At 40.8% G+C, this 13,982-nt stretch overlaps 1 protein-coding gene across 3 annotated transcripts in view; it reads right to left on the bottom strand.

Annotated features, from left to right (window-relative positions):
* Window positions 1-12,416, bottom strand: part of PARP8 (poly (ADP-ribose) polymerase family, member 8) — a 185,590-nt gene extending 173,174 nt beyond the window's left edge. For 2 of the 3 annotated variants that reach the window (XM_011939338.1, XM_011939339.1), the window contains exons 1-3: window positions 12,242-12,416; window positions 11,124-11,225; window positions 10,152-10,206 (exon numbers count right to left, since the gene is read on the bottom strand). In XM_011939338.1, the coding sequence (XP_011794728.1) occupies window positions 10,152-10,206; window positions 11,124-11,214 (146 nt within the window). In that variant the 5' untranslated portion in view covers window positions 11,215-11,225; window positions 12,242-12,416. Of the gene's footprint in view, window positions 1-10,151; window positions 10,207-11,123; window positions 11,226-11,309; window positions 11,605-12,241 lie in introns of those variants that run through there. The other variant, XM_011939337.1, reaches the window with a different exon arrangement.
* Window positions 12,417-13,982: the final 1,566 nt, after the last annotated feature.

Here is a 13,982-nt window from a genome sequence, read left to right as displayed (position 1 = left end):
AGGGTTTTTTTTTTTTTTTTAATTTCTGTAAATCAGAATCTTCAGATGTTGAAAAAATCTTTGCCTTAAGATTTAAAAGGTACCTTTGAAATGCAGCATATCCCAAAATGCAACCCAGAGGCTGGCAATGTCAACATTTTTCTGTTTTAAAAAATCTCTTATGAAAACTATTGCCATACTAAATCTTTTACTTGCTGACGACCTACAGCTGGAAAGGATTCTGTACATATAAGACATCAAATATTGAGGATACTGGAAATTTTAAATTAATGGCACAGAAAGTCAACAAAGGAAGTTCATATGAAATCAAACTAGTACTACGATTACAAGAAAAAAAGTTTAAAATTTTTCTTGGCCCCAGTCTCATCATTTCTGAGCCAAATACAATTCTCATTGAAATCACCTAACTGAAACTGAAATTACCATTCTAGGCTGGCTTTCCCGTAAAGATGGACTGCTCCAAAAAGGAGAATCAAGAAAGAATTTGGCTCACAGTGAATTATTAAAACTTTGTCTTAGTTAACTAAAAATAAAATCTGACTGTTACAGAAATCATTTCAAATTCTGTGATGATAAGAAAGTAATGACCGCTTTTCAGCTGGAGGAACTAACTAACTTTTGTGTGTGTGTGTGCTGCATATCTAGCTGTGGTGCATTTTAGTGAGAAATGATGACTGCATCAGCTTATATCCACGGAGCAGATTTTAGCATTCAGCTTGGGTCTCCCAGTCAACATCTATGAGTCTCTTCTTAAGGAGATCAATGACACAGATACATATAGACTAACAAATGTGATGCCAACAATCAAGAATTCACTCAGTTAAGATTTTGCACACTGATTTCCACATGAGAAACCCAGAATTTACTAGATTCTTGTTCTTGCGAGGCTCCACTCATTTCCCTGAATCACAAAAGCTAGAGTATTGAGATAGAAATACACCTACTCTTAACATGAACCATTTTAAATATATGTATTACCGTGTCCACAGGAGTACGCTTTAAAGCAGGGACTTCACTCTTCAATCTCTCCAATCATGCATTACCCAAAGTAGCATGTGGTTCCCTAAAGCTTAACAACTGACATTGCCTAAAAAAAGGGGTTTGCTTCCCGACTAATGCAGAAAAATTCTGAGAAACGATTTTAAATCTTTCACTAAACTTCTCATTTGGTCACATGGAGGAAAATGATTTCACCAAATAGATACTCTCATTGATTTTTTAATGTAATTTATCAAAGAAATCAAATATTTAGATAAATTCCAGATTTTCCCCACCATGAGCTTCTCCGAAAGTACACTCCATCATAGACTGCTCACTAAGAAGCTCTACTGCACTCAGTGACCGAATTTAAGAGGACATAATGACTACTTCTGCTACACAGAATCATCATTCATCTCTAACACTTCCCTATGAGACGGAAGACGGACTTCTAATCAGGTACCAGAGAAGGCTCTGCCAACTTCAGGGCTTTGATGAATAAGAAAGGTTGAGAGCCCTTATCATAAATGGATTCAGTATAACTGAGTGAGAGAGAGAACCAGAGAAATAAATCCTCATGTAGAAAAGTTAGGGGCATCAAATGCCAAATGCCGGTTAACCAAAGCTTTCTTTGTCATAAAGCAACTTCTATAAAAATTGCTGAAAATAAATTCTTCATGACTCAATATGAATCAGTAATTTCCATTTCTATTACACTGTTGTTTACCCAAAAACTATTTTTAATGAATAAGACTCAGAGTTGCCAAAGTGTTTTCCACAAAACAACTGTTTTGAGATATTTCAGATCTGTAATCAAGTAAGTCTGAAAAACCCAAAATACTTCATTCACCTCTTGGATATGCATAAAGAACACTAATATATAATGTTCTAAAAAGCCAATCATTAAAACTGTTTTATATTGTTTAAGCATTTCCTAGACATATTTGGCTACAAATCTAACATCTACTTTAACAGTTTGGGAAATGCCAACACATAATGTAGGAATACTAGTCTGTCATTTAAGAAACTAGAAAATATTTACGGCCGGGTGCGATGGCTCAAGCCTGTAATCCCAGCACTTTGGGAGGCCGAAACGGGCGGATCACGAGGTCAGAAGATTGAGATCATCCTGGCTAACACAGTGAAACCCCGTCTCTACTAAAAAAAAATACAAAAATCTAGCCGGGTGAAGTGGCGGGCGCCTGTGGTCCCAGCTACTTGGGAGGCTGAGGCAGGAGAATGGCGTAAACCCGGGAGGCGGAGCTTGCAGTGAGCTGAGATCCGGCCACTGCACTCCAGCCTGGGCGACAGAGCGAGACTCCGTCTCACCAAAAAAAAAAAAAAAGAAAATATTTACTATATTCTAGGCAGTTGGCTAGCAGTTGGAGTTCTAGTCTCTAAACAAAATATGGACTTATTTCTCCGACTTTTTTGTTTTAATGTGACATCACTCTTTTAAGCAGCTCTGTGCTTAACAATTTTTTTTTCCTGGTTTGTTTTCCACTTTTGTCTGTATTTTATTCCTTCACAGATGTGAAAGGCTAACAAATGTAAACTAGTTATATTAATCAGCCTCTGCCTCAGTTCTACACTTCAAATACAGTATATATTCTATCAACAATCCTTGAATAATAATAACTTGTACTTGTTTTTTAAACAATAAAACAGGCCGGGCACCATAGCTGGCTCATGCCTGTAATCCCAACACTTTGGAAGGCCAAGGCGGGGGGCTCACCTGAGGTCACTTGAGTTCGAGACCAACCTGGCCAATATGGTGAATTCCTGCCTCTACTAAAAATACAAAAAAATTAGCCGGCTGTGGTGGTGCATGCCTATAATCCCAGTTACTGGAGAGGCTGAGAAGGCAGAATCGCTTGAACCCTGGGGGTGGAGGTTGCAGTGAGCTAAGATCGCACCACTGCACTCCAGCCCGGGTAACAAGAGCAAAAACTCCATCTCAAAAATAAAATAAACAATAAAACAATGATAAAAACACAAATAACTACAGCACTTCAGAGTTAGTTGACAAATCCACCTTTTCAATCTATATTTCAAAATGTTCAGAAAGATACCATCCTAGGGGAAGTCAACCAGCAACAACTTCTCTGCTAATTTTTGTACACAGAAATTTGACCTGACTGCACAAAGGTTTCAATAGATGTCTCCCTCTAAAATTAATATTGAATAATTTATCATCTTCCATTTAATACCAAGAGGGTATCAGCCACAAACAGAAATATCACTCATATGCAAATAAATAACATTCAAGGCTTTTATCATTGTGGTTATTAATCTGTAATGGACGGACATAAATCTATTTACATTCTCATCCTATCCTCAAATTTTACTATCCTCTCCTCTCATTCTTACTTTGTTCTACTCATATATTGTTACTCTATCCTCCTATGCATAAAACGTTATGTATTCTAATGAACAGAGATGCCATTCGTGGGCAAGGAAAAAATACAATGAACTGCTCTTTGTGATAAGAACCATGATCTTGATATCCAAACCAATCATATTATGTGACACAGATGTTATCAATCAATAAACTTTACACAGCTTTATACTAAATTAATACAAACTGCTGTTGAGTGGACGGTGGATGGTCACTAAGCAAACAGAAGCATGTAGGTGTTAGGAAGCATGCGAAACATGTATCAGTGGACAGGGAAGGCAGCCCTCAAAGGCCATGAATGTAAGTTTTAGGTCTATATGGAAAAAGCTGTGGTCATATTTGAAGGCTTCTGAACAGAGGAATGATTAATTTCATGCTTAAAGAGTTCAGATGTAAATAAACTGGATGGATAAGAAACTCAAAATCAAGAATTTTAAGACACTGGGTTAAGGTGATTGATCTAAGTCAAAGCCAACAGGGCATGGGCTAAATGTTGACATGGGGTGGGATGAAGAGGCCAAAAATGTTTCAAAGTAGAGGTTGGTGGAGCTTCAGGAATGAGAAGAGGAAGACTTGACCTGAAATCTGAAACTGTAATCCCCATACCTGGCTCAAAAGATGTGACACTGACTAGGAAAAGGTGGGAGAGAGAAGCTTCTTTTAAAGAGGTAATAAGGGATTGTTTTGATGTGCTGGGTTGAGGTGAAAATGACAAATATTCAGGTGGAAATGTCCAGCATTCAAGTAGGGTAACTTGGAACAGAAAGCCCAAATTATGTCATGGTGATATGAGGATAATAAGTCTTATTAATAAAAACACATCTAACTAGTCTTTCCTGGGGAACATGAAAGATGGAATTTCAGAAATTTAGAGAATGAAAAAGGAAAGATTACAAGGCAATAAGTTGACTAAAATAGACTAAAATAAACTAATCAGTGGCAGCTATCTTAAAGCAAGCTATCATCTTCTACAGCACAATCTACCCAAATGCAAATCTGGGCAGAGAATTACAAAATCATTTTAGGATTGATAAAATTTCAGCTATATGTCTGCTTAAAAATGCTACAGAGAGAAATTATGAGAAATTTAGATGGATTGGCCAAATATTTGCATAAGGATTCCACAGCCAATGTACATACTTTTCCAACTATTATGGTTAGCACTGGGCTTAGGCACTACTTTTGCCAACCAGTAGATTTTCAGTATGGCCCCTGGCAGACGTCCCATTAGGAATCTCTCCCCATTCCCAAACATTCCCAACTATTCTAGTCATGCCAATTCAACCAATGTCCCTTAAGCCTTACATAAACAATTACTTACACTGAAATGTATCCTATGGCTCTTACTAACTGTGACTTACTTAAATCACCCAAACCTCTGTTTTTCCTGCTATAAAATGTGAAGTAGCTGACAAAATGCCTATTTGTATTTTTTGGAAACACAGGATAAGGCAAGGCCAGCAAAGAAAACAGCAGAGACAATGCTTAATAAATATCACTAGTAGGATCACCTTAATCCATGAAGAAAATAGAGTTTAAATTTTTTAATACAAAAAAACTCAATAAAGGTATACTTATGTTAAATTGGTGGTTATTTTTGGTCAGTGGTTTTAAAACTCAACAATGAAACTGTTTTCAAAAAAAGTTGTTACACATAACAGAAAAAAGCCGCTGCAATTTTAAAAAAGATATGAAGACCCAGATTCTCGCTCACTCATTCAGCTCCCTTCACACTCCTTCCCCACAGCTACCCCAGTTCCTGAGGCAGGTTCCCAGGGCGCCAAGGAACACACTTTTAAAAAATCAATATTCTAAATATAAAATAAGTGATGTAAAAGTATGGTGAGAAAGTCCCTATTGCCAAGAGAAACATGTTAATTAAAAAAAAAAAATCACTCTTTTCATTGTGACATCTTGAAGAACACGGAATTGCTTCAAAATAACTGTATATGCCAAGATTTCTGGAGTGGGCACGTTTGACCTTCTTTCATAATGAAAATTGACAAACCTTTTTAAGGGGATAGTATTGCTTCTTTATCCTCCCCCTCCTCACCCCTGCACACACATACACTTCTCCTTTCTGGGGAGCTCCAAAGAAAACAAAGGCCCTTTAGCAATCAAGTAGATTGTCTCTCTTGATGGCATCCCACGAGTTATGGAATTACACACTGGGGGCCCACGTGGATTAGGGCCCCTAGAAAGTTTTCTTGATCACCAGAGTGCTGTCGATTTTTTTAACTGAATTAATTACTCTTGGAGTCCAAACTCTCCAGTGTGCCACAGTCCTCATCACTCCCTAGTATCTGAAATACTGCATTATCTGTCCCCTAAAAGTATTTGAACACGTGACCCAGAGAAGAGGACTTATAACTTGACTAGGCAACTTCCGTCACGCTGGATTCGTATGAAATTCCATCGCTAGTCACATCACCAGATTGGGGACCCTGAAGTGTTTGAGTATTCACATCTGGTCATTTAGGCTAGGAAATTCCTTCTTGTCTGCCAGATCTATTAGCATTCATTTTGTAAGTCATTCAACACCTACTTACTGAGAAGGAATACTGGGCTAGACAGCGTGCTAGGGGCTGGGGAAACTGCAATGCATAGGAGAGAATTCCCATCATCAAGAGGCTCACAGTCAAACAGACATAAATAGGCAATTACAATATACTGTAACAACATAGTTTTAGAAACACCTAGCAGAATTATACAGATGAAGATGCCAGGAAAGGCTTCTCAGAGAATCTGGCTTAGCAACTATCTCAACAAAGGGGGCTGAGCAGGGATGGGCCGAAGGAGAGGATGGAAAGTAGATTGTGGGTGAGTTTTCCAGGCAGCATGTGCAAAGCAAGGCCCATGAGAAAGAGGAAGGAGCCTGTGCTTTGAGGAATATTCCATTACTATTATCAGTGTCACACTTGCTATTTATCTAGACAGAAGCTCCTGAAACAAAAAGGATACACTTCAAAAGATGCCAATATATCCGTGGCCGTACAAAAGAGTGTCTAGTCATATAATAAAGGGTGTACATATGCAGGCAACTCACAACATCCTGCCAAATTTAATATTAAATTTCTAATTTCATTATAATTTCTAATAAAACATTAGACTTATTATTATAGAGAGTCATACTCCTTGATTGGGAAACTCTCAATAAACATTCTTTAGTCTCACATATTTTCTAAAGGAAAGAAATTAATGTTATATTCTTGGGTGAAAAAAAAAGTGGTCTCAAAAGAGTTGGGGATGCATACATATTTTATATGCATATAGACTCATAAAAATCCAAAAGAATAAATTTTAATATGTTAACAGAAGTCATGTATTTTTTACTTTCTTCTTTTTGGCATATCTCTTTTTCTAACTTTTTTATTTTTCCCCAAAAATAATTCTTATTTGTGTACTTTTAAAACCTCACAGTAATATTTTCACAATACATGCCTGGCTGAAAGTTCATACTCAGAATGCCAGAGCAGTCCATGGCCAGGCCCACTGGGCTCCCCTTGCTCTCTCCTTGGCTTTGGTAACCACTGGCTCCAGGGACTCAGCCTGCTTTCCTATCCATCCTCAGTAGCTATCACCATGCAGCTTACCCCTTCTGTTTCTTCTGCCACTAACTCCATGTCTGACTGCAAGTGAAAGGAACAGAAGCCCAAACCTTTGGGTTTTAAGGAGTTTATTGCTAATCAGTAAAACAAAAAGAGACAGGAGATAAGCATGACAAAGTCATGACTTTGCCTAAATGACTTTTGCCTAAACTTCCAAATTGTGTACAATTGAAGCCTCTGCTTTATAGTTCTTAGCACACCTCTCAAATAAGAAGGCAGTACTGGGAAGGCTCTGAACCTGTGGCAGAACCACTGATAGCTGTGGAGCTATTCCAAGGAGTCTGGGAATCAGGGGGATTATCAAGATCATTGTTAGAATAAATTAATCTTACCATATATATAGCACAAGTTTTCAAGCTTATGTAAATGCTACTAATAACTAAGTAATTGCACCTTGTTTTTCTTTAAACTGTAACTCTCAAGTATGATTCTACATAATTTTTTGATGGTAAAGTGTCTGCATGCTCAAAAAGCTTGAGAACATTAATGGAGAAGAAGGAGGTCTCGGGCGTGTGACAGAACACGTTTACATGGCAGCTTCATTTAATTGGCAGAAGTGACTATGGGTCTTCAACTCTCTGAGCTTCAGTTTGCACATCCAAAAGCAAGGCTATAATTCCATGAACCTTTCTACCTCAAGTCCACAAGGCAAAATAGCAAGATATTAACTGCCACTCTGATGACTACCAAATAAAAGGACAATTTATTAGGCCACTTGCCAGTATGGACACAATCGCCTCTTGGCATTTCTTATTATCCACAGAAAAATTAAAAGTATACATGTAGAACAAAATGATTGTATTATTTTTTTTTTAATAGCAACATGTAAGATCAATATTTGTCTTTAAAGATACTGCGTAACTCATTCTTGGAAAATGTCAAAAAGAAAATGGTACAGTACGTTTTATCTACAACTTGAATTAAAAATTATTCTTGAAATATGTTCTTAATGGTTAGATGAAATGGTAATTAAATACAAATAGAGATAATCATATACTCTCTCTCCATAAGGCTCCCAACTCCTTCAGTGAAGTCTAGTTCACCTAAAGTGACACTATTAATTCAATATTATAAGTTGATAAGCACATTAAATCAAAATACAGCAAGATTATTTTAAGAGTCTGACTGAAATGTCAGGATGAGAAATAGATTAATAAATATTGGTTTCTAATGTTGGTAATGAAAACAAATATGTTATTTTCAGAAAATAAATGGTATTCCCCATTATATACAAATTATAAAGGGATTATCTACAGTTACTACACTGTAACAACTTTTTATATATTGTATTATAGAACAAGCTTTTGAGATAACAAAGCAACACATCAGCAGTTTAATCAATTGTCTTTCTCTTTTAACAGGCTGGTCTACATTAGATTAGATATAAAAGGCCCAGGTATACTTGCGATCGATCTTAGCCAAATGGCTAAGAAACATCCAGGTACATTTAAATCAGTGACAAAAGGAAACACTATCCCTTAATAAAATTACATAAAATAGGAAACATCTCTTACTTTAAGAGCAACCATGGTACTTGTTCCTATGGTGAAAACTGATGTTATCTTGATTAGTTAATTATTCATCCCAACACCTGGCCTTGCTCCCTTTTCCACCTCTAGCTATGTTAACACTAGAGTTCAATAATTTGCTGATAAAGAATCTTAACTGCAGTATCTAACAGATCTTAGTGATTAAGCATATGACTTACCCTTTGATTGCACAGATAAGTAAACTGAGGCCAAAAGAACTAAGGTATCTTATTAAAAATTAGAAAGCTAGTTAGTTGAAAAGCCCACCTGTCCTTCCTGCCCACGTCTCACCAGAAAAACAGCAATGGCGAAAAGTCAGCTCTGTTTTTAATGGGCCACTTTGTGTATTTTAACTGTTAAAATAATGGAAGAGGATATTAGTCATATACGAAGATCCTTTAGATATCATGTGTAGGACCAGCGTTAATTTAATCAACCAGGTCTCCTCTCATTGAATTATTAATTCATAATTACAAAGATGACATTACAGTAAATTAAGAAATACCGTAATTTCATTCTCTCCCAAAAAGTATACACTGAACTTTGGTGATTCACTGTTATATTTTCAACTAGTAAATCAATGTGTCAATTCTGGGGTTTAGGCGTATTGTATATACTCGAATGATATTCATTTTAATTAAATTTGTTTTGAGATGTAGAATGTAATACAGATCCTACGTGTTTTTAAAAGTTCACATCAATTTCAAGCTTTTAAAAATGTATGTACACAAGAAAGCTTCTTTTGCAATTTATATGTTTATAAATGTTTCCATTAGCTAAGATCTATTTTGGAATGTGATCAAACAATATTGAATTTGACGTTAAGTCTTAACAGCAGGGCTGGTCTAAGGAATTCCCTCTAAGCTATGTCTGATACTTCTCATATGTGGCTACTGCTCTTTTAAACTACTGTGTCCCTAAAGGGCTAAAAGGAAGAAAATCCTAACTTAACAAGTTAAGGCAGCAAGGCATAGTATTTGAATGGCTACCTTTCATTTTAACTCTACTTCCTAAATTCAAAATTGGATTTGGGTTTGTTTCAAGTTGTTCACAATTTACTAACGAAATATGCATCTCTCATTCTTCCCCCAAAAGAAAGAAGTCATCCACTCCAGCTACATATAAGTCTCCAATTTCTTTCTTACAACTAAACGTGAAAACCGAAATACCACTCATTGAAAAAAAAATGTATAGAGAATTGGCAGGCTGCATGTTTACGTGAACCTTCAGAAAACATGGAAACAAGCAGCCCCAACTCACCAGGAAAATCAACACTTGTGATCAAACTATTTTGTGACATTTTATGTATTTTATACATTTTACTTCATATCCAGTATTCCAGTTTTGCACCGGCTTGCCTTATCAACCCCAAATCGCCTAAGAGTAATCTAGTACTGTAGCAGAACAGTTTCAACGCTCATTGCCTGTGGCGTGGTCTTCCAAACAGCTGAATCAAACATTGATTCCCCTCCCCCCGCTATTTAAAACTGAGGGACGTCAGGCTTCGGTTGTGGGTAAAGAAAATCCACAATAATCAAACAAACAAGCAACCAAAATACCCGAACACGGAACACGCTAAGAACAAAGGAAACACAAGCGTGTGAACAGGAAATGAAGCAACTCTATACACATAAATACCTTCTGGAGCCGCCAACGTAGGTAAAAGTAAAGGTGGAGTCTGAGTATCTGAAATCTGAAACAGAAAGTCCTGTTAAAAGCTACCCATGGAGTGGATTTGTTTTAACCCCGACCATGACTTGGGCCCCCTATTTGGTGGAGTCAGGGGAGGCCTGGCCGGGCGGGGGGCGAGGGCTGGAGGGCGGCTAGGTACCCTCTCCGCGCCGCGTCCCAGGGGATGCGGCGGGCCCCCGACTGGGTGCAGCTGGAGGCCGCCCCCCGCAACAAGTGCCGGGTGCCATGGCAACGGCGGGAATTTCCCGGTCAGGGAGGCCGGAAGCAGCACCCGCCGGGCTCACGGCAGCGAAAGCAAAATCCGATCTGTCTCACGGGCGAGCAAAATGGACGAAAGGCGACCCCCAGGAAGGGGCGCTGGGTGCCTTGGGAATCCGAGGAATCCCTTCTCTTTGCCAGTCGGAAGGGACTAGAGGGCGCCGAAGGGGCCGAAGATCGGCCGAGCGCTGCCCCCAGGGGTCGAGGGCGCCGGGCGCAGCTGACTAGCGCAGCGCAGCGCAGCGCAGCGGGCTCCCTTCCCAGCCGCCGCCGCTCAGCCCATTGCGCAAACCCGGCGGATCCAACCAACCCCGCTCTGCCGCTGCTGCTGGAACCCAGGAGGCGTGCTTGGAGGTTTCGGGCACTACGCGGGACTGGAAATACCACGTACTGTCCTTTCGCCTAGACCCCCGCTCGGGCCACGCGGGTTCTGCCCTCAAAGCTGGTGGCTGCTCCAGACTTGAGGGTGGGGGGAGGGGAAGGGGAAAGGCTGGCGCCCCCTCCCCCTTTTAGCTCCCGCGGTCGTTGCAGCAGCTGTTGCCAAATGAACCCCAGAATGGGGACGTGCAACGCTCCACCCCACCCCCAGCCACACACGTCGCGGTCAGAAAACTGGGAAGGGGGCGCTGGGTCCAAGGTTCTGGAAAAGCAAGAACTCACCTGCAAACAGGCAGTCCTTCTCAGCTCTGGACTTCTGGATCACGACGTCGATATCCTTCTGAATTCGCTCTTGCCTTGAACACATCCCCATTAAATAAATCCCTGGAAAAGAAGCAGCCGCTATTTCCACCCCACCCCCTCCTCGCACGCTTCCAGCTTTCGTAAATATTCAGTTAAAAATGAAACCTCTGGCCGAAGCAGGGGCTGAAGGCGAAGTGGTTTCGGAAGTGATCCTGGGTGAGAGAAGAGGAGGAGGTGAAGGAGGAGGAGGAGGAGGGGGAGGTCGGCTTTGCATTCCCAGATGTGACCGCCCAGCTGCTGCTCGCCGCTGCTGGATTCCAATTTCCTCCCCTTCTGACAATGGATGGTGATGACACTGAGTCTCACTTTCTCCCTCCCCCGCCCGGACCAACGGCCGTGGGGGACCGAGGGTGCAGGGAACGGCCGGAGAGCGATCACCGGCGGGCGCCGGCGAGGGGCGAGCCCCGCTCCGGCTCACGCGCGCACACCCCTCACGGCCCGCACGCCGGCCTTCCACACCCGCGCACACTCGCGCCCGCGGGCGGCGGCGGCCGTGCCCAGGCTGCTGCAGCGCCGCCCGCCCGCCGCAGACCCTCCTTGCCCGCCGCCTAGTCACCCGGCCCGGCTGTGGGCCGCCAGGGCTCGCAGAGTATCAGCCATCCCGGGCGGGAGCCGCGTCTCCCCACCCCGACCTCCACTCGTGCTGAGAGCTGAGCGGCAGTGTAGGTAGTGAAGACTCCCTGGGGCTCCCAGCCTTCCCTCTCCGCACCCCTCCCCCCATCACTTTTATGAATTCGACTCCACTTTCTAAAGGAATTATGAGTCATGTGGCAAACCCAAACCGGAGTGGCTGGGAAGGGAAAAGGGGGGAAAAGAAAATATTGAAAAATTAAAAAAATAGTAAGACGAAAAAATCTTTCATTGTTGCCACGTCACATAACACGGAAAAAGCCTTGAAATTACTCCAGACGTTCACCCTCCCTTTCCCTCAGTGCCTGAGTCTTTTTCCTCCAGATGGAAGTAGTTCAGCTCCTTTGGGGCGCCGTTTACGAAACACAGCCCCTTTTGAGGGACTTCCGCCTCTTGAAAAGACTCACCAGTTCTCCCTTCCTAGGTGTTTCTGTTCGTGAGAAATTGTCAGAATCAACTGGCACGTTCCGGGGTCTTCCGAAAAGATGGAAACCTGTTTGGCTTGATTTTAAAAACCACCTCCTTTGACAGTCAGTGAAGGGAGGGCTACAATCCAGATGCTCAGAAATGAGATACAGATCTGATTCTCACTTTCTGTTCTGCCTAAGGACACCTCAGGCTGACGTAGCTGCCCCACCTCTATATTGGCTTATGCCCTAGGAGAGGTCTCCAGCAGGCACTTCTCTTGTTGATCTTTTCTCCACTGAGAAGGCTCCCGCCAGTAGACCGTGACTCGTTTAGCTTTGCATTCTCAGTGCCATGTACAGCGCCTGGAATACAGGAGGGTGACCTAAATGTTGGCTGAATGCATGAATGGTCATTTCTTGCAGCCTCTTTTCATTACTCTGTCTCATCAGCTTTCTTATCAGCATAAGGGCCCAAGAGTTGCCAAACTGTTTCAGACCCTTAATAATCAATTTCGTTCTGATTCTGACCGTGACAACACATTGTTCAGCACGGTAGGAATGACTGCCATCCCTGAAGGAGTCTTAAGATTTTGTATAATCAAAGATTCTATGTTCTAACTCCTTTATCTTTCAGGAAAGAAATTATAAAATAGTTTCGTTGTCCAGCCATATTCACTGTGAGTTATAAAAGGAAACATTCTTCTGCATTATCGAGATCCACTGCAGCCTTTGATGTAGTAAAGCCACAGTCACAACAGGCTATATCTCCTGCTCAGTCCTCTCCTGAAATGCCTCCTGTTTAGAGTAGGACAGGTTCAAGCCCTTAGTCCTGACTGGATATGTTGCTTTGTGTAGGTCCTTTGGCTGCCAAAAACGCTTTCTTCTCTTCCACATCACCACTGAGAATCATGAGTATTTCTTCTTCCATTACGTGCTCTAACTTCTCTAAAAGTCTGAAAGTCTATTAACTCACAAGAATTTATTTTATAGTTATCTAGCCACAAGGCTTGCATCTTCCAAGTAGAACCCTTACTACAAATAAATGTGAAATAGTTTTAAAGCTACCACATTTTTTTTTGTCTGGATCAGCTCTTAGTTTACTACTCACTCCTTAAAATAGGCCTTCTTGTGACTTGTCCGATATTTGATTTTTTTTTTAAGCTTCACGGGCTGCCCTGTTTTGGTTAAACAAAGCTAACCTCACCCTATTCATGCCCTTAAGGTGTGATGTATTTAATAAATATTTTTAAATTTAAAGGAGTAAGATTAAAAAATAAAAACTGACCTATCTAGTGTGTATTTCTGCAAGATAAATTTCTTTAATAAAAACTATACCAACCTAGATCCTTCCAAGGATCTTCCAGGCTAGATCCTTATGGAACAATTTGCTCCAAGTAAGTCAGCCCATATCCAGGATCCTTTCTTTACCTTGCCCCATCTCCAAATATTTAAGTGTTTATATTACATGTGCTCAACATACTTCCTTTATCAAAAACTATATGCACCTTTGAGATGAAACAGTCCCTCCTTAAACACTCATGAGCATACAATATACACATGCATTCAGGAACATGGCACATAAGAAACCCTTCACCAATTTGTTAAATAAATAAAATCAATATTCACAGTGAGGGAGAACTCAGGTGGTATCCCAAACTAAATTGAAGATAATAATCTACATGTTGAATGATAGACTCTACTGAAAAAATTCCACCAGTTTAGAATAATGATTCTAAGCCAA

This window comes from Colobus angolensis, unplaced genomic scaffold (genome assembly GCF_000951035.1).
Source record: "Colobus angolensis palliatus isolate OR3802 unplaced genomic scaffold, Cang.pa_1.0 Scaffold180, whole genome shotgun sequence".
NCBI classification, from domain to species: Eukaryota; Metazoa; Chordata; class Mammalia; order Primates; family Cercopithecidae; genus Colobus; species Colobus angolensis.
This window is presented reverse-complemented; position numbering and strand designations above follow the sequence as displayed.